This window comes from Hippocampus guttulatus, chromosome 12 (genome assembly GCF_054856545.1).
Source record: "Hippocampus guttulatus isolate MCC_2025c chromosome 12, RoL_Hgut_1.0, whole genome shotgun sequence".
NCBI lineage: Eukaryota > Metazoa > Chordata > Actinopteri > Syngnathiformes > Syngnathidae > Hippocampus > Hippocampus guttulatus.
Genome location: NC_141272.1, coordinates 12,350,378 through 12,372,411, shown reverse-complemented (window position 1 = coordinate 12,372,411; position 22,034 = coordinate 12,350,378). Strand labels below are relative to the sequence as shown.

Below are 22,034 nucleotides of genomic sequence, written 5' to 3'. Positions count from 1 at the left end.
ATTGCACTGTTATAGAAAGCAGCCCATTTTCAACAATTTAGATTGGTCAATAATTAGTAAAAATAACAACACCCGTGTGGATTGACCAATACTTAATATTTGTGAAAATGTGACATTTACAAAATTATGACATCGTTTTTGGATCGACGCCAGCAATATGTAAAATCACAAAATTATTCCTTTCATGTGGCTTACTTGGAAGACCAAATGTGAGTGTGCTGTAATGCCGCAAACCAATGCAAATTACAGCCACAAAAATAAACATGTAGTTAAATATATTTATCCATCCTTTTCCTGATCTGCTTATCTATCTATCTATCTCTATTCGTCCATCCATCCATCCATTTAGGGTGGCCCGGTTGTCGACTGGTTAGCGCGTCAGTCTCACGGTGAAGAGGTGCAGGATTCAATTCCGGCTCCGGCACCTCCTTTCCATCTACTTTACGGTTGTGGCATATCAAGGTGCAGATTTCACCGCTTGATGATTACCCAGGTGTGCCTTCGGCTGTCCACAATAGAAAATAAAATACTTTTTCTACATCGAAAAAATCTTCAAACTCAACTTCATTTCAGGAAAAATGGAGCAAAAACAAGAATGATGCACTTTTTTTTTGTTCAGTATCAATTTTAAAATGATATAAATATTTAATTTTAATGTTGTTATAACTTTGTTATTTCTTACATAGAAAATCTCCAATGTAGATGCACTTCATTCTACATTTTGATTCGGATATTCCAGTAAGGAGATTCCCTCATAAAGCCCAAGAGCATATTTACCGAACTTGTTTGCATAATGATGCAGGTTATGTAATTGTAATATTCACAGTGGGACGGGATAGAAGTGCGGTTCGCGCCAATTAAATGGTGGTTTCAAGTGTGGCGTCGTCATGGCGACGGGTCGAGCAGTCCACGTCTGAAGTTGAGCTGTCTTTTGAAAATGCCTTTTTCCTTTTTGTTCTTGTCCACATTTTTGTTACCTCAACTGCTGCACTAGCATTTCAAAGCAGCATTCAGCAAACCTTTCTTTTCTTTCTCGGCCAGCTGTGCCCTCGTCCTTGTCAGTGCAGCATAGGCACTTGGGCACAAGAGGCGGGAGGGGAGGAGGTTGGTGCCTGAGGGGTTTACAATCTGCCCCTCACCGTCCAGCCCCACACACCACCACCATATTTCTTACAAAATGGCAGTCTTACATTGTTAGCACAGAGAAGGAGAAAGAGGAAGTGTGACACTCTTTGATTCCAATGGCCTTCCCCTTTTTTTTTTTTAAGTTTCAAGGTGATGCAAGTCTTTGCAGGTCAGACGTGCAAAGTGAAGCAATTAGTTGGCCTGCGTCAGCGATTTTGAAACTCAATGTGCCTTCTCTGTTGCCTTTTTTTTTTTTTTTTGCACTCGACTGGTTCTCGTTTTGTGTACTGGATGTGCTGTTCTGAAATCCCTGATTTTTTTTTCGTACACTTGTATTGGATTTTATTGGCAGATGTTTTGCTTTTTATGTGGCCCAATCCCAAAAATGCTTCAGGTTAGCATTTTTAAAATAAACTACAAAAAGAACCACTCACACACACATAATGAAACTGCTGCTTCATGTGTATATTCCACCAACGCGATAGTGTCAAGACCATTTTTGACCTGACTTCTCCTTGAAACAATGCGGAGGACACGAGTGAACTTCTTCGCTGTTTTTTGAGGAAAAGCGCAATGACTCAGACAAGTTCTTTAAGAGCCCATATGTGTGTATGGATAGGTACACAGTACACGTTGACAAGCACAGGCTGGTAGGCAGACATCACATCAACTGAGGAGGAGGAGGAAGAAGACTGGCTGACATGAAAACACTGAGGTTGCCTATTGCTGTTACACAACCGCAGACGCGAAGGTGCCATTGTGATAACGTAGGTGGGTTCGTTATGTGGCGTGTGTGTGGGTGCGCGTGTCCTGTGGGGATTTATCTTTGCTCAGCAGGCACCACCACCATATGGTCCAAAGTGTAGACTTCCTCAAAACAACGCACATATTCAAAAAAGAAAAAAGAGAGGGTAACAGAGAGTTAATCAAATGGAGTAAAAAAATCATTATTTGAATGAAAAGGTCCATGCAGGACGTAAAACGGAAGTTAAGTCACTCCTGACAGGAATTTTGAGAAAAGAGACCCGTTGAACAGCAGGCCCTTTTATTTAGGAAGTGGGGGGAGTCGGGAGTTGACCGGCCGAGGGGTTTACTAAGCCCCTCAAGGTCCATATGGCCAGGATGCCATTCAAATATAAATTAATTAAAAAAAAAAAGATATATCTCAATGGCTCTGATCTGGCTGCAATTACAGACTGCTCACAACTTCCTGTGATGCAGGTCATGTGCTACTGTAGGTTAAAAGTGACCTACTTTTTAATGTAATTAAAAAAAAAATACTTTTGTGTGGATGTGAAACTGATAGGATGCCTCGGATGCAGTGTACACACACAGAAAAATATAATAATAATAATAATAATAACACACACTTTTTTTTAGGTGCCTCATGACATTCAATCAACTCAAATCCTCTGACCTTGATTTTCTCCCTTCCAGCCTCATTGATATGCTCAGTCTTGATATTGATCCCCACCCCCGCCCCAGCTCTAATTGGCGCACAAGTCATTCCAGCTGACATTTCACACATTCAATATCAATCAACCGGAGTCTAATCACGCTTGCAAAAGGAAAACAAATCTCAAGGGAGGCATTTGGCGGCTTGGAAATCTGATTTAGTCAACATTTGTCCTTCTGTCAAATGAATACGGAGCACAAACTCAAGAGGCGAATACGCTGATTTATGTCGAGCAGCTAAAAGGGGGGCAAACCAGACAAAACGGTGGCCAACGCGGCTCTAAAGCCAATTTATGAATGTGAACAAAATACCATGATTGAGTGTTTGTTCAATGGAGGGGAAGATGAAATCATCTTTGAGAAAGAAAGCAGCCGCGGTTTCACCAATACTTGAGGTGTGAAGCTGCGTTAATATTAAAATAAATATAAAACTGCTAATATTAGTTTCATAATTAAGGATCGGAAGAATCCGTTGGTTATTTTCGTTTGGGGAAAAATGTGAATTGTGTTGAAATTAAATTATTTAATTAAATTACATTTAAATTATAATTTGAAATTATATTCAATGTTTACATTGTGTATTATTAAAATGATTAAGAGAAATACTACTGGGAATATCCTACACAATTATGGCTTAAAACAATAACAACAATTTCAAATTACTTCGAAGTGGAATACAATATTTTTGTATTTTAGCACATTTATGTTTGCTAATCTTTATAATAACAGAAATTATATTCTTAACTTGTGAATATCATTAAAATAATTGAAAATAACTGAAAAAACATTGAATTTTTATTAAACATAAGTGTATCAATGACTTGGTTTGAAGTTGCTTTCCATGTTTTAAATGCGTTAATAAATTAGTAAATATATTTTTATTCATTATTTGTAACACAATTATTTAAACTAATTTAAAAAATAGATTTAAAATAAACTCAAACATATGATTACAAATTTAAAATGTTAACAATATTATTTAAACTATTCTTAAAAATAGACTTCAAAATATGATTGCAAATATTTCCAAAAAAATATTTAACTTTTTAAAAGAAGATATACTGTATATTTTCTAATTTTATTGCTTTCGCACTTTACTCTTTTACAAGTAATTTCTAGAGCATGTTGACTTTCCACACGCAAGACAGCGAACTGGCAACAAAGAAGAATGTGAGCATGAAAAGTCCCAGTCATGGTCTGGGCACAGGAATTGTGGATCCACCCTTCCTTCCTGTCAGTGCCGTGGTCGTCACTTGACACTATAGAAGCTATTCAGTGTCATATTCACATGTGACAGTTATGCTGGAGTGCTTGTTTCGCGCGTGCTCACAGTTTAAGTGGTCCGCGACAGAATGTGCACACTGAGAATAATTGGTGTGGAGGGAGTTTCCCAATATGACAAATGGGCAACGGTATTGGGACAGTTGGCCATTGCAGAAAGAAAGCAAACAATTTTCTACAGATTTCTTTAAAAAAAAAAAAAAAAGGATTAAAGTGACATTATAAATACTGGACTACTACTGGATTAAAAAACAAACAAACAAAAAAACCCTCACATTTAAATAAGATTCAAACAAAAATTGAAACACGCTCATTCATTTTTTCATCATTTGTAAATTAATTTGAATTATATTATTTCCGTATTTTATTATTCTTTGCAAAGAAAGCAACCACTGCTCTGACAATTCTGAAACCATATGCGAGTGAAATTTACAACAAAATGCACATACCAGTAAAAATGAAAGTAAACCTTATGAGAAAGTAATTTAACTTCATTTTCACAATTTAGGAAACAAAAATGTACGCATTTGAAATAATGTAACATATTCTTTTTTTAAATAATTCAGATTGTTTTGTACAAACTTGGGGAATTTAAATATTAAAGTAAATACAGTACTACTAAATATAACATTTAACATTAATTATGAAAGAATGCACATTTGTTTTTAATTTAAATTATTTTGTTACACTACAAAACAATGAAATGTATATGATTATATATATATATATATATATATATGATGTGTGTGTGTGGGGGGGGTAAACAATTAATTTACCAAAAAACTAAATGTATAACTACATTATTATTAATATTATTATTGATAATAATATTGTATGGGGGGGGGGGTATATGGACATGTGGTCCAAAACAAAAACAGTTCAAAAACCAATGAAGAGATATGATGAGGTCTGATTGGTTTATTGATTGTCCCGATTCTTTTGTCCATAACGGTAAAATGAATTGGCAGGATTATTATACAGCTTCATTGCACCTAAAATGCACAAAGTATACTTTGGAGTCCCATAAACGAAGAGACTCAGGAAAACAGCAGCTGCATGAAAAAAAAAAAAAAAAAGTGGGTACCCAGTGGCGCTAATGTGGGTCACGAGGCCACAGATTCCCAGTGTCACAGGAGACTTCCTCTTCCACCGCTCCACACGGGATATGAGCAATTTCCTGCGGGCTTTGACGCTCCAAAATTCCCCAAAAGAGTCATCGCCGGGACATTTTTAAAGATAACCTATCACGAAAAATGATCATATCGTAAATAGCTTCCATGCCAACAAACATTGTCAAAGTGTGGAAGACCATGCCCAGCTTTTTCATTTTTTAAATGCATAAACAACCACACAATGTTCTGAATGACTTGCTATTGTGTGGCAAAACGGTGCGGTTTGCAGAGGATAAAGCACGACTCGCTTCCGACAATACGTAGGTGAAGTTACTTTGGCATTGTGGGTGGAGGTGGCGTGTCGATAAGTGCCAATGAGTCACCTTTGCCACACGGGAAGGCATTTCCTGCCAAGGCTCATGTTTGGCAAACTATTAACATAAGAGAGACAAATAGCAGTGCACTCCCAGCGGTGCGTGAATAGAAAACAAACAAGAGCTGGAGGTTTCAAAATAGTTTGGGTTGAGAATTTAGCAGATGGTTTTAGTGTCGTCTCCCCCCCCCCCCCCCCCCCCGAGTAATTTTACTATCACCTACAGAATTTAGTTTTGATTTCTATTTCAAATGTGTTCCATTTTAATTTTGCCACAATTTTATAATTATTATTTTTTTTTAATATGGCAAGCAACATTTCAGTTTAGTGTGTGGAGAGATGAGATTTTGTTTTATCAAGGGTGAAATTAAAGCTTTTAAGTGTAGAAGTCATTTTCAAAAATCTTTTGGATGGGACACTGGCCTATAAACGGCATCTCTGTCATTGCCATGGCGATCCCAGATCACCTTTTCTCATGGTCAATAATATTGTTGGACCAGCCAGCACACCTCTCAAGCTGCATATTATCGTTCAGATTTGTGCCTGTGAGGGAATAAAAGAGTGCGAGCAATAAAAACATCAAAATCATTCTTCCTTACTGTTGCATTAACAGTAAAAATAACAATGAAAAGGCCTGACTGATACCTTAAACATTAATGTTATGTTAACGGAGCCGCTGGAAAAACTCGAACCTTGCCGAAAAGCGTGGCGGCTGTTGTTACAGATTGAAGGGGAAGTTAAATAAACGTAAAGATTCTTCACCAAAATTCCGCAGCCTGCTATTCTTCCTCCTAAACGGATTCAGTAAAGAGGGATCCATATTGTTTCTATAACTACACACGAAAGGTTTCGCGTTATTTATTTATTTTGTTCCCACCTGGTTTTCTCGGGCCTGCCTGCTGCTCAGGTTACACAAGAGATGTTGCATAAAATGCGCCAGAGGAACAAAGTTTGATGATGAATCACAACTCCTGACTGGTAGTTGCGGGGAGGGGGGGGGGGGGTTTGAAGGAAGGAGAGTGCGCAGAGATAAGCAAACACACCTCAGGAGCAATATGACAGCCGATGGAATGCGGGGAAGTAAGGCGATGGAAAATGATGGAAAGAGGAGGCCGGGGGTGGCCGGGTAGGAAGGTCAGGGATGTCGCGGCACGTTAGTCAGAATGCAGGGTGGGGGGGGTGCTGCGGTGACAGAGCAGGGTAGAGATGGGGGTGGTGGGAAACCCTCACATGACCCAGCGCCGGGCCCTGGAGGAGGATGCCGCAAAGCCTAACTCCAGCCAGCCACTCTTGTGCTGTGATGATGTGGATGACAAATGCAATGGTGGTGTTCCGTGACATTGCTTGTAACTTTCCTCCATTTTCCACACCGCCCGTCCTATTCAGAGTTTCAAGTAGCTGGAGCTCATTCTCCTTCGTGCTGACTACTGGGTGACGGTCAATCACAGGACATAAGGAAGTTCATTTTTTCCCATTCATACGCTTCAGTAGGATCTGATAACAGGCTGCCTGCATAGTCAACAATCACCTGCGCCTCTTTATTAATTTCTCACCAAAAATATATTTTTTAAGTACTTAATTATATAAAGTTCATGTCACAATTTCCATTCGAGCTCTAATTCTCTCAGTTTAGGGTGGTCGGGTTTGCAAAAACCACAACACATTTAATGCATACCTTTAATGCACGAGTGTCAAACTCATTTTTGTCGCCGGCCAAATTGTAGTTACGGTTTCCCTTGGGGGGCCGTTATGAATTTTGGGGAAATCATATCAATGTTTTATCACCTCCACATATTACATACACAACGCACAACAAATTGATGAATTGACACTACTTTTTAAATCAAAAATCAAGAATGATGACCGTTATTGTGGGTCACATTTGACAATTTGAAATTTTGGTTCATACTTTAGCAAGCATCATGGAACTTGACATACTTGATTTGCGTTTGCGGGCCGCATAAAATGATATGGCAGGCCAGATCTGGCCCCTGGGCCTTGACTTTGACACCTGTGCTTTGCATTCACCCCCATTGTAACAAGAAGGTGAAAATTGTCTGTCAAGCAATCAATGGACAGTACCCTATTTATCGCCACGCTACAAAAAGCCTAATCGTCAGTGGCGGTTCTTGATCAATTTTACTGAGGGGGCCTGGCTGGGGGCAGGGCTTTTGATAGAAGGGCACATTGAACCCAGGGCGAAAAAGACAGAGATTCCATGCGTCATTTGCATATTTGACAACCCCCTTACAATGGCTACGTCCCAAATCCTGAAATGCACTGTGCATTTCGGTGGAGACAAACGAAGAAATCGGTCACTGAAGGCATCGACCAAACCATCCCAGACATAAGGATTCTATTCTTCTGTCCTCTGGTCCCAGAAAGCACCCGGCCATTGTAGCGGAGCCACAAGTTAGGGGAGTGTGCCTGTCATTATGTTCCAGAAGAGAGGTTCCCACCGAAGTATCACGCAATGTAGGCCCGTATGCGGTTTTCGCCCCACGATCGTGCGCAATTACACAAATAGCAGAAACTCATCTGACTCTTCTCTCAATGCACGTATGCGCCAAAGTGGTTACGTATGGCCATTTGAAGGCAGGCCTTGCGCATGACGCTATAAATAAACGACAAGGACTTGTTCCAAACCATAAGTCTCGTGGCGGAGAGTCAAACCACACCCAAACCTCAAGAACTCTGCCAGTCAGTCTGATGCTTGCGCAGAATTTACGACAGACCTAAATACCAGAGTCACTTTTGGGGTTTTGTGTGGTTCAAACTTTGTGTGGTTCATTTGAACAGGTGTGAACAGAGCAAACAAACTGGTGTGGACCAAACCAACCGGTCCCCCAGAAAGAGGTGGTCATGGTATGGTTCCAAATGCATTCTAGCGTAGCTCCGCACAACCTCTATTCTTTTTTTTTTTACCCTAAACATCTTTGTAGCCGGCTCTTGTTTGTATTCTGTGACGCAACCAGCAGGATGAAGTCACGCGTGCTTGACAAGCTCTGACCGTGCTTGAAAGTCAAAATGGTGACATCAGCACATTGGATGGTTGACCGAATAGTCGTCTTTTTCGTACGTCTGAACAAGTGTGCTGCTTGCGTCATGCTTTGAAAGTACACTTACCTATTCGCTGGTTGGCGGTACAGTGATCCCTCGCTATTTCGCGGTTCGTTTATCGCAGATTCAGTGCATCGCAGATTTTTTCAAACATATTCATAAAAATAATAATAATAAATATTTTTTTTCATTTACATGGAGTACAGTACTGAATATGTTGCTCTATGTGACTCGCTGTTGTTTTGCAGCTTCTCGCTGACATTTTGCAGACTTTTTTTCCCCTGTATATGTTAATTGGTTGCTACTTCGCAGATTGTCGTTAATCGCGGGTGGTTTTGGTGCCCATTAACCGCAATAAACGAGGGATTACTGTATCGCTTTTTCTCCAACAAACCTTCTTCTTTACTGACTCAACGATAAGAAAAGAGTGTGGTGTGTTGCCATTTTGGTATGCGGAACCGAACTGAGGATTGAAAAGGACACTGCATAAAAAAACCACGAACCAATTCAGAACATAACGCTCACGACTTGCGTGAAAGCACGCTTCCTTATTATACCTTCACCGCATTCTGCCAAACCGGTCATCATCAAAAATGTAGTCGCAAAGTCACCTAACAAAAAGTACTCATCCGCACGGGCATGGCATAAGCAACCGGTCCGGTCTGACTGGATCCTTAGGCCCACTTTCTTTGTTGGGTTTTCTGTAATGATCTACAAATGGGCATAATTCCAACTGTCGGGATCCATCTTGCGACACGTCGGCGATGATGAACCGCTCCGTTGCTTTTAGGTTTTCGCAACCTTTGCGATTCTTTCCCTGACGGCTGGACTCGATCAACCGAAATTAAGTGAGCCTATGAATCTATTCAGAAGCAGAGATATCACAGCTACACAAAACAAGCGAGTCGCATCCGTAAACACCGGCTCCCTTTCCCGTTGCTTCACGGCTACCGGCTAAAAACATGTCCAGGCATTCCGGTGCAAGGAATGCTGGGAATGGGAGGAATTCTGGGGCATTGCCATCTGCGGTGCAGCAAGCTCCACAGGGAGAAGGCCGCTCCCTGAATCGCGGAGGGAAAAAAAAAACGGAGCGACGATCGGCTCTTACAGACCTGCCAGTCAGTCTAAACAAGTCTCGGCTTCTTTGCGGAAAGTAGCGTGAGAGAAATTCTGAATAGGCCAATTTTCTCTGGGGAAAAGATGCACGGGATGTCCACCAGCAACCCGGGAATCAGACTTGACGCTGCATTTGATTGTGCGGAAAATATTAGTGTGCAGCAGGGGTGCCCATTCCGTCGATCGCGATCTACCGGTAGATCGCGGACTGTTCCCAAGTTGATCGCGAGGGGTGTAGAGGAGAAAAAACCCCAAACCATTTGTGTCTTTGTGCATGTTAGTCATATACTTTTTTGTGTTAACGTTCACTGCACCCTAATCATCCTATCAGTCTCATTTTCACAAAAAGTATTTAAAAATAAAATAAAATAAAGCAGGTAAAATTTTAACTTAAAAAAAATTTTAATTTTAACTTACGACCTGCGTCACCGGAGGTTGTTAGTGGTCAGCAGTCTGCAATAGCAGCTTGTGATCAGAGCTGTTGCGCTATATCTTTGATCGTTATCATTATTCTCATTCAGAATTTGTTTTGTGTACAATTCACCGAGGGCATGGGCAAAGAATAGGAATCAAGAGGGCCGAGAGAAGCACTTTAAAACGGTACGTGTGAGCTCCGATAGTGAGCTCATTCAATCCCAAAGACGTTTTTATATGTCTTTTCAGACTTGGTTTAGAATTGGCTGGTACTGAAAGAGTTTTTTAACAGGCTGCAAAAGTGCGTCGCATCCCTCCGTGTCAGGCTGTTGCTCATCACGGCGTGCATGTTTATGTGCGTGCGCGCGTGTGGTAACGGATCGATCGCGGGAGGTTGGTCGATCGAAAAGTCGATCTTCGGTTCAAAAAAATTTGGGCAACCCTGGTGTACAGTAAGGTCACTAAACTGCGCTCTTGGTGGGATGTTTGTCCAGCTGCCATCGAAAAGTTTGATTTGGTGAGAGTTTCAACCAAATGCAACTATGCAATCCGGTTCCATTCCAAAACGTATGATTTTTCTCATGCCAAGGGTTTACAGTACTTGACTGAAACCGAATGAAGCTTTACAGCATTAGAGGAGCGAAATGGACTTTACGGTTGCATTTACAAAGAGGCAATTATGCCTCCGGTTGAAAAGACTTGCTGATGGAATACTTGACATCTTGCACTGAAAGTTAAACAATTGTGAGTTGGATTAAAATTGTTGTCGTCACGCAAAAACCTCGAGTTAAAAAGAAGAATTCAGCATGACCTCAGCAAATCACACGGGATTTAGACCAATATCCGGAGACCTTTGCAAATCTCCTGAGTGAGCATCTGAAAGGATTAACTCTACTTTTCTGGAGAACTGTGCCTAAAGAGTCAAAAGCAACTTCCGACTTCAAATCGTTATTATGCCTTGGCAAGCTGTGTTTTTGTCATCTTTTTTTTTGTGTTTTTTTTTTGGTTACATATTGCGACACTATAAAGCAGTACTCGTCTCTGTCCTCGCTGCTCATTGCAATATAGCCAAAGCGTCAACAAAGCAACAAGAGTAAAAGAAGAATGCACCCATACACACAATCACAATATTGATGTTTTAACTATTAAAACATTTTGTATAACACCTCAATAGTAGTTTTGAGTGTTTTAAAATACAACCCGTCGTCATCCTTTTGCGCGTGGTCATCACAATGTCAAAGGAGATACAGGATGTGTGGTATGCTAGCTACGTTGCTCATCTTGACTTCGACAAAATACGGCAAGAGCTGTTACCACACGCTTTCCATTTCTTTGCTCGTGTATGACCTCACATTAAATAAAATAAAAAAGTTGAATGTCAACAATTATTCGACAGAAAACACAGTTCACGTTGCTCTTCTTCACTCGGAATCTCGTTGACCGCGATGCGCGGGCTAAATCATCTTGTGTTGTCGCTTAAGATTTAACGCAGCTGCTGCACAGGCACTTTTTTAGGGACTTGATTAGCGAGCATTGAGTAACTTGATAAAAGGAGGCAAATACAGTTAGGAGGAATGCCAGCGAGCTACAGCGAAGCAAAAAAGAAAACCGCAAGCTTGTACACAACACAGCCACCGAAATAGCACTCTGGCGCTCGGGGAGCAGAGGCAGCCTGTAATTCAGTGAGGAGTCTATATAGTGATTAAGTCTTGTGTAAAAAAGAAAATGTTGAAACCACCCACTCATGCTAGCAACACTCCGACTCCAGCAGAAAAGTCTGATTTATCATCATGAGATCAAAAAGCAGTTTTAATGCCACGCTGATAGTAGATATGCGGTCAAAATGGCCGGCCTCCTTGACATCACCACCATCGCGGTAGCGAGGTCACGAGGCCATACCCCCCCCCCCCCCCCCACCACCACCAGCAGCCATACCACATCCCAACTCCCCCTTAACCAAGGCAACCACATCACGTGACCACCTCCGATGACATTAAAAAAAAGCCCCTCTTTGCGATACCTAAGTCAGCAAATACGAGGTTGAAGGCAGTTAGTGACACCCTCCAACAGAGATGAAAAGAAAGAAGAGCTCGCTGCACTGCCGTTTTCTACCAAAGGGCAAATTCTTCAGCTATCAGATGTTTACTCCACTGCCTCTGATTGAAACAGTCAAAAGATGGCGGGGGTGGGGGTCCACGCTCACACACACTGGTTTATGAGGAGCAATAAACGCTGTTATCAAGCAATAGTTTGAAGCAGAGTTCAATTTCCACCACGCGTGTGTCAGGACGCCATGCAAACATCAGGCTCGCCTTCACTGCGATCGACGGAAAAAAAAAATGACTCCAGTCATTTAACACAGTAGGACAGGGGTGTCAAACTCATTTTTGTCGCGGGCCACATAGTAGTTACGGTTTCCCTTGGAGGGCCGTTATGAATTTTGGGAAACCATATAAATGTTTAATCCCCTCCACATATCTTCAAAACCCTCCTCAAAACTCACTTGTATTCTTTGGCATTCGACTCAGCATGACTTAGATTTGTTCTTGGTTTTACTGTTTGGTGCTTTCTACCGCCTTTATTACCGATTTGTCTTACTGTTTATTGTGCATGTTAAATTGCTCCATGTACAGCACTTTGTATGCAGCGATGGCTGTTTGAAAGTGCTCTATAAATACAGTTGACTTGACATATTACATACACAGCGCACAACAAATTGATGAATAACTAGTTTAAAAATCAGAGGTCCAGAATAAGGACTGTTATTGTGAATTACATATGACAATTTCAAATTATGGTTCAGACTTTAGCAAGCATCATGGAACTTGACATGCTTGATTTGCTTTCGCGGGCCACATAAAATGATGTGGTGGGCCAGATCTGGCCCCCGGGCCTTGACTTTGACACCTGTGCAGTAGGAGTTTACCAGATTCTTTTAAACATATTGTCTACTTTCTATACCACTTATTTTTACTTTTAGTTGGCTTTCTAAGAGTCTACACTGTGCACACCGCACGATTACTAAGTTCCAACACAAGCAACTCAGGGAAGCTGTTTGGATTTTGCAACAATGAAAACAGCAAAATGGCTCCAGGGTCAAACTGTCATGATCGTGAACCCCCCCCCCCCCCCCCAACATTTTGTTCACTTATATGTTGCCGAAAAAGCCAAAGATATCGCCACATGTGAAGCGCATCCATTTTAACAGTCTTAACAGATAGTGTGACTTAAAAAACAAAAACAAACGGAAAAAAGACAGAGCCACACATTGCAGCCATTGATGCAATGAGCTGTCATGAGGCATGCTGGGGTTTTGCGCAATACGCTGACGGCTTGCACAATGTCATCCATCCTTCTCTGCCTCACCCAAAAAAGCGAGGTGTGAAACAGATATCGTGTTCATGCTCCCATTGGTCTGGGTTGTCATTTTTAATGACAGAGCATAAATCGTGAAGATGATTCCTGTCTCGTGCGTCTCATTTTTTTAACATTAACTCGCACGTGTAAAGAAAAACACAGCAAAAAAAATGATGTGCAGATCTCGCTTTTTGGGCAAAGTGCCCCCCCCCCCCCCCCAAAAGTGCAAACAGGAGTTGACCACTGTAAAATATGAACTACAACAGTTGATCTCAACTTTTTATTTCTGGTGTGTTTTGCTGAGGTTGCTCCTACCTTTGGAATTAGTGTTGCATCAAAAGCCAGGAGGAAACAAGTCATTCTCGAATAATTTCATAGGTTCCGCTCTATTGTGGAGTGGAGGTCTTCCATTAATGGCGTCCTCACCTTATAGATGGCGGTGATCAGCTCCGCGGTCGCGTCGGCCAAAGCAAAGACGGCGAGCTTTCGTGGGTGTAACACAACCCGCCGACTCGCATGACTGAAATATCGACACGCACGTAAATACAGTACAGATATGGAATTTAATACCTGTCTTGACAGTGCCAATCCAAATTCTGTTTTCTTTGCCGTTTTTGATACAGCTCTGGTATTGGCATGACACGATGAGTCCAAGTATCGTGAAAAAGAGGATCACGGGCAAGAGTGGGCGCATTTTCAAGGTGGCAATCACTCGGAGACTTCTGTTTTTGCACGGAACGGAAAGTTTCAGCGCAAGTAAGATGATACCGTCGGTCGCTTTATTTCCTGTTGTGTTGCACAAACGACAACCGCATCGTTTCCGAGTTGAGGGAGGAAGTATTGTGACTTGTCAGAGCATCGTCAAAGTGGTGTTTATGGATTTGCAAACTAGCCTAGCCGCATGAAGCTTAGCAGGGGAACCGCCTCGGAGTTCACTCATTGTACATTTTGCAATTTGACCAAATATTTGGCGAACAGAAATGACCACATTTGCACATTGTGCTATTTTTATTATTATTTTTTGGTGTTTGACAATTCTGCCAAAAGGACAAGCCTGGACTAGGGTGATAGGCATCGAAGTCAGCATACCACCAGATCTCACGTTAACACTCTATAAAGGACTCTTTGGCTACTCTTATTCCAAAAGACGGGCTGATCGCCTTAACGCCGTTATGCAAAATGTCAGCATGTCGCACGAAACCTCAGCATACCGCATGAGAACTACGGTACGTTTTTTTGGGGGTTCTTTTGGGTGAACATTCCGGATCAAGGACTAGTTTCAGCCGTGACGGAAAGACTGTGTGAGTCAACATGTTTTTTGAAAGCTGCGTTTCCTGAATTACATTTTAATATACAGCCGGTCTTCAGTTTAATATGTCATCCCAGTTTATACGCAAGTCCTAATGTGAGATAGCTAACCTACTCTCGGGTAAAATCATAATTACAATAAATATTTGCATTTGAAAAAAAACAAAAAACTTCTAGGCTAGAAATATAAAACATTCAAATGGGAAAATAGGAAGGCTTTAACTGAGCCGAACACCACGTAATCTTATGAGATGCACCAAATGAGTTAATTGCGTGATGTTCTTAACCGGGAAAAGTCGTAACCTGGGACCGCCAAAAACTGAGGATCCTGCGTTCTAACGTCCCTGTAACATGAAAATAAATGTATTCTAAATTTGACACTACAGATAAGATTGTTATTAATATATCTGTCAAATGTGAACATGTTAAAAAAAAAAGCTTGTTTCTATTTTTTTTAAACAAATTGGCACATGATAAAACCGGAACACAGAAGTGAACAAAAAAAAAAAAAAGAAGACACAGCCTGGTGGTTTTGTTTTTTTAAAAAATGCCATCTGTATTAAAAGATCTTTTTTTTTTAAAAACAGACCGCCCAAAGTTAAAAGGCTGGTCCAAAATTGAAATTACAATCAGGATTAGATTGGTCCACACCATGTACATCATCATCATCATCATCACTTGTCCTACAAAGTCAAACATTGATTGAAGAGGTCCGCAAGTGGTTTGGTGCCATTGTCGTAATGATTCCAGTACCTGCGCGTTTCAACACTGGCTGCAACGCTAAACGCCGTCATCTTACGGGAGGGACCAAAAACAAAAACAATGAAAAGACCCTAATGTAGAGAAGAGCACCATCCCTTGGACAGAACACCTCTGATGCCACGTTGGGGTGTGTTGGCACTAAACGGGAACAGTTGAAGTGTGTTGAATGAGGGTGACCAAAAAAAAAAAAAAGGCACCGGAAACGAGGCGGTGGTCCTCACGTCAAATCTCCTTGCAACCCAGAGAAGAAGACAGTTGTTGCGTTATTCCACCACCAACTTGTTAGACTTTGGAGCAAAAACAAAACCTTAAAAGAACCTCTAAGTTTGTACCCGTCCAAGGATTGAGTGTGGTTATGAACAAAATATACTTTTAGAGTCTTAATCTCCTTTGAATGTTCACCGCGCCATTTCCTTGAAGGAGAAATATGAGTTCCTTGGTGGGCTGGGACCAGTGCAATCCGACCTCAACTGTGGACACGGACCGCACCGCAAAGATTCTCCGACCCAGCAGAATTCCTGAAGAGTGGACGGACCCCACCCCTCTGCCTCAGTTGCTCCCCTCTTCCTCCTCCTCCTCCTCCTCCTCTTGTTTCCCTTGCAGCACTCCTCTTCATTTTTCCTCCGAGGCCAGGCTGAGACGCCAACAAGACACACTTGCTGCAACACACTGCCACAAATAACAAAAACAATGGTCACCAATCACGCCAGGACCACAAAGGACTCCAAGGATGCGGGCCAAAACAGGAACTCCGAGAGAAGCTCAGAGAAAGTGAAACAAGCCGATGCAGTGTTGTGTGAGACAAACAACCGCGAACTTTTTTTTTTTTAAAAGCTCATCGCGTTGCAAGAACTTGTCTCTCCAGTTCTGCAAACGAGTCAGACACTTCCTCAATCCGATCAGAATGACCCCCCCCCCCAAAAAAAAACTAACAAAAGTGTGGCTCAGTCCGGAAGGAGCTGGTTTCAAGACTCAGAGGTCAGAGGTTCACGGCAAACTGGACCAAAAAGTCACAAGGTCAGGAGGTTGTGCTGCCAGTGTGCCACTGAGCAAGCCACTGGACTCCCTAAGTTACCTTACACGCTCATTATAAGTCTTCATTCGTACATTTAGTCGCATGCACATTGGACTCAGTGTACATGGGGTTCTCGGTCTATGACCGAGTTCAGTTTCTATATTAATGACAGAACCCAAATGATTAAGGTGGAACGTTCTACAGTCTGACTAATTACTTAACACAATATCTATATAAGGCTCTGAATATCAAACAATTAACTGAAAAACCTGAAGCACGTAGTAGTAGCTGAACGTGCCTTCTTGTGCCGCATGATGACATATCCTCATTCTACTGCGCTAACTAGTTTATTGCGTGACAAGCTGAACCGTAAGTCAAAACCGTAAAAAATTAAGCCCCCCCCCCCCCCCCGTATTGCGCAAATAAGTGATGGGATTGATTGGTGGGAAGTTGGTCTATTGTGCGGTATTGACCGAGTCTCAAGGTGTTTGACGTCCGTCTTAAGGAGGACATTGTGCCATCAGCTATGACTAATGGGCAGCTTTCAAACAGGAGTTCAGAACTTAGGAGGCAAAAATGATATAGAGTCAACCACAAATCGACTTAATTGATTGTTGAATTCATACACAGTCGAGCAAGGACAATATAGCCCAGCCCAACATCAGTTATGGGGGGTTTCTTTGGCTTACCGTAGTCCTGACATAGAGCGATTCGCGATGTAGTTTGCTGGGGGCTGTAAGAATCGATGGTCTAATGGCACAAGACCATGCTTACTGTTTTCCTTTTGAGTTTGTATTTTGGAGTCTAACATCAATAAAGGGAGGCCACAAAATTGTGCATTAAGTGCTTCTTCCTTTCATAACTTTGCTGCTGTGAATCTGGAATTTCTCCATTGCGAGACTAATAAAGGTTTTCTTATCTTAATTTCCTAGTAAATGGCGTTTGCCTATTTCTCATTGGCCAATGGGGCAGTCATGACTGAGCCTTTTGTACTCTGCCGAACAACAAGTGATGCCATGTGACCAGAAAAAAAAAAACGCAGTTCTGTTGAACTAGCTAGCAACAGGTTGTAAAGTTTTACAATGGACAGCTACGCTTGTGGTTGAACATGCGAATCACGACACTGACATTGGTAGACACGATGTTGTTATTACTATTTTGAAGACACATCGGGCAGTTTTAGTGTGTGGTAATACAACACATTCACCAAGACGTGAATGAAACTGTTGAGAATACCATCGGATTGTAATCATATGCTGACACGTACAAACGACATGGTTTGCATGTCTAAACGGACCCTCACCAAGAACGTGGTGGTTTCTGTCTTTGCGACCGCCCCACCCTTCCACAAACTTTTCCTTTGAATTTGTCAACCCTATGCGGCAATCAAACAACCAAAGGGCAACAAAAGCATCAGCGTAATTTACAGGAACGTGAAGTAAATTGTTTTAAAGAGCGCTTCTAAGCGACGTAGCAGTCAACTCGACTTACCATGGCAAAAAAATAAAAGCGAGCAAGGAGCCGATGTTTCCTTTACAGGATGACACAAGACGAACAACACTGATCGTTGCCACTCGGCGTGGACGCATAGTTCATCTGGCGGACTATCTCGGCGAACAGGTCGTCCACCGAAGTCTTGTTCTTGGCCGAGGTCTCCATGAAGGGACAGTTCCATTCGTCCGCCAGCGCCTTGCCCTCGCCGGACGACACTTCCCGTTCGCCCTCCAGGTCTACTTTGTTGCCCACCAAGATCATGGGCACCCTCTCGTACCGTTTCACCCGAATGATCTGGTCCCGCATAGGCTTGATGTCCTGGAAGCTCTGCTGGTTGACCAGGCTGTAGACCAGAATGAAGCCCTGGCCGTTTTTGATGTACAAGTCCCGCATGGAGGCGAACTGCTCAGTGCCGGCGGTGTCCAGGATCTCCAGCACGGACGGCGAAGAGTCCACCTCGATCTCCTTCCGGTAAAAATCCTCTATCGTGGGGTCGTACTTTTCGATGAAGGACCCTGTCACGAACTGAACGGTTAGCGCGGATTTGCCGACGCCGCCGGAGCCGAGGACCACCACTTTGTACTCCCTCATGGTTCCCCGAGAGAGCAGCCTCGCTTCCTCGCCGCCAGCAGTTGTATTTGGAGGGAGGGGGGCTCGCAAGTCGCGGCGTACGGGGCGTGGCTGCGTAACGACCGCCGCTCCGTGTGTGTGTGTGTGCGTGTATGTGTGCGTGTGTACGTATGGGGGGGGGGGGGTAAACACGGTTGTTTCCGAGCCACACTTAGCGCTAATGTTGTGACATGTCGAGTCAGCGATCACACAACCGCCTCTTTTTTGGACTAGCCACCCCTATCCTCTTGGCTGTTCACTCAAGTACCTTACTTTGGTACAGTCAAGTGTACGTAACATGCCTGCTACTTCCTGTTACGTCTTTCCCAAATAAAAGCATAGTATCTCCAAAGGTGACCGACTATAAAATAAGACAAGACAAGACATGACATCTTTTATTTGTCCCACACTGGGATCACATACCATGAACGCTAGCTTGGCGTTAATATTACAACTTCCGGCGTCACACTTGCTAACGTATTCTAACTTTAGCTACGGCGCCGGGCTTTCTGACTACGCAAGCGTAGCGACGGCACTCAAAGCGAACGCTTGCCGTCATTTAAAGGTACAGTACGCTCTAAACCTCACGAGACCCCCTGTTGCTGCTGCCCCACCTTGAAGTTTCGACATGGCTTATCCCCTGGCTTACTACTGCTTGACTCACGACATTTTTTTCCCTTCCGTGCTGTCATATGAGGCACTTTACAAACTTGTGAGATTCGACACAGTGAGATGTTCAAAGCCAGTCTCAGCCACTACTACAGGAAGTGACTGCCGTCACCTTTGTGACATGAAATTTCTCTTCACAAGTCTCCTGTGATACACTCGACACAAAAGTCATCTGTTCATTTAATTATTGATGGTCCTAACAACATGATGCAGAAAAATCTTTGAGTAATACTCACAGATATACCTTATTAGAGAAAATTTACTTCTCAGAGACTTATTGGTACAAACTTGGGCCTTAAACTGGACAGTGATTTCAAACTTGATCGGCAAATTGGTGCCGTTGTCAAATCCAGCTTCTTTCACCTTAGACAGCTGGCCAAAATAAAACCTCTCCTCTCACATGAACACTTTGAGACAGTAATTCATGCCTTTGTCACATCCCGGCTCGATTACTGCAATGCCCTTTACTTTGGAGTCCGCCAGTCCTCCATTAAGCGCCTTCAGCTGGTCCAGAATGCCGCTGCTCGCCTCTTGACTGGAACTCGTAAGAGGGAGCACATAACTCCTACTCTGGCATCCCTTCACTGGCTCCCCATTCATTTTAGGGTTATTTTCAAGATCCTCTTATTTGTTTTCAAATCTCTGAATAATCTCGCGCCACCTTACCTCTCTGAGCTCATCCGCCCCTACACACCTGCCCGGCGCCTCAGGTCTGTGGACCAGACATTATTAGAAGTACCAAGAACTAAACTCAGGCTCATAGGGGATCAAGTCTTTCTGTTGCTGGTCCCTCTCTCTGGAATGACCTCCCACTGAACATTCAGCAAGCCTCCTCGCTGCCCATCTTCAAAACCCTCCTCAAAACTCACTTGTATTCTTTGGCATTCAACTCAGCATGACTTAGATTTGTTCTTGGTTTTACTGTTTGGTGCTTTCTACCGCCTTTATTACCGATTTGTTTTACTGTTTATTGTGCATGTTAAATTGCTCCATGTACAGCACTTTGTATGCAGCGATGTCTGTTTGAAAGTGCTCTATAAATACAGTTGACTTGACTTGACAACCGTATGCCATACATGGTGGCCTTTTCACCGTAAAGACACAAAATAACATCAAAACAGTGTGGAGAAAAATTCCATTCGAGTCACGTGACCATTATCACTCTCGTGACCGCAGTGTGTGACACAGCAGGCTTTGTTGTCGTCTAAAAAAACGTTTTGGAATAATGCAACACGGCAGTTGTCTTAATTTCTTCTGCTCATTGAATTGGGCAATATGCACTGTCAGATCAATATCAAGATCGGGCCGTCGCATGGAAGGTTATTTAGTTATTTATTATTTCGCAATTGACTGTCAAGCGTGACGTCGTCGCATGTTCACGTTGGGTAAAGTCGGTTGCGAAACAGCCACACGTTTCCCATCAATAGTGATGTAAAGCCCAGCCGCCATAACTTAGTCACCTCCGGAGAAGGCCGCTGGATCAATAGTGTTTTAATTTGTCCACTAATCAACAACAGAGCACACACGCACACATACAAACTCAAACACACACATCAGCCTGAATCATGAGTGTGAGTCACCAAGGCGCCAAGATGTTTCACGCATTTCCATACAACTCCCACGCACAAGCACAACTGTTGTTATTGACATGCACGCTGGGTCAAACATTTTGACTGACTAATCAGACCTCTGTGATGTGGATTGGTCATGATCGCGTGCCCCTATCAGGTGGAAGTGGCGCGTATTTTCACGCCACTCCGATAATTAGATAGACTCAGCCGTCTGATCGGGTCGCGGCGTTGTCGCACCATTGTGCCAAATGTTTAACAAAGCAAAGAGATGAAAGAATTGTGTCATGGAGACGGACCTTGTTTGACCATGACAGAAATAATCCGTTTTTTTTTTTTACTTGAAATTTCTCATAAAGGGGTGTAAAAAAGTCATTTGAATCACAGAGTTTCATTAGAATATATGTTGTTATGCAGCAAATTTAAAGGGTTCAAAACCCAACAAGGCTGCCGCTCAGTTTGACCCTAAATGAGGACAAAGTGTGTTTAAAAAAAAAAAAAAAGGATGGAATGAACATTTTTTTACAATGATTTGTTTGGTTTAAATCCAGTTTAACAGCTTAAGTGGCCAAACATATAGGCCAAGCCCCTCGTGTAACAAGTCTGCCTGACTTGAACTTTCTTCCACAAGTCCTGCCTAATATGCTCTTTATATAGTAATGGACCATACAATTTAGCCAGATGGGCCTCAAACTTAACGTTTCATTTCATAGGCCAACAACACACAAACAAACAACAAGAGTGGCTGTCATGAAAAAAGTACAGTCCAATGCATTAAAAAAAAAATCAGAAAACACAAACAAGCAAAAGTTCTTTAATTAAAAACTTTTTTTCACAGCCATAAATCAGCATCGAAAATCCACCAAGATCCACCTTTTTTATACCCCTGGCTCGCGTCCATTTATATCTCCTATCACCTCCAGCATATGTTGTAATTGAAAATTCAAGTACCGGTACACTGACCCCACGTGATCCCGTAAAAGGTGAACTGCTTCAGAAGAACACAAGAAGATACATAAAAGATACACCAGACGTTTTCTTTTAGTCTTCACGCTCATCCCTGTGAGAGAGACTTTAGACTAATTAAAATGTCTGAAACAATCGAGCTAATTAATTAAGGGGATTATTCGCTTGTCCTGCCAGTTGAGAGAGGCCTTTCAAACAATGTGTTCTAGACTCTGAGATTTCAATGGATGTGTGTGTGTGTGTGTGTGTGTGCGCGCACGCGCGCGTTGGATGTTATTATGTGGTGTTTATAGCCGTCCAAATCCTGAATTAATTACTCAATTTTAGATTGTTTGCCCTCAGCTGGCAGG

The 22,034-nt window shown here is 42.4% G+C and overlaps 1 protein-coding gene and 1 long non-coding RNA gene across 2 annotated transcripts in view; one reads left to right on the top strand and one right to left on the bottom strand.

Moving 5' to 3' along the window:
- The window catches only part of LOC147197439 (uncharacterized), a 68,081-nt gene that overhangs the window by 22,639 nt on the left and 23,408 nt on the right, over nt 1-22,034 (top strand). The gene's annotated exons all lie outside the window — the stretch shown is intronic.
- Nucleotides 15,132-18,621, bottom strand: LOC147197441 (ras-related protein Rap-2b). Its single transcript, XM_086125437.1, has 2 exons — nt 17,870-18,621; nt 15,132-16,032 (listed from the first exon to the last, which is right to left on the bottom strand). The coding sequence occupies exon 1, from the start codon at nt 18,461-18,463 to the stop codon at nt 17,912-17,914; it is 552 nt and encodes a 183-aa protein (XP_085981563.1). The 5' UTR covers nt 18,464-18,621; the 3' UTR covers nt 15,132-16,032; nt 17,870-17,911.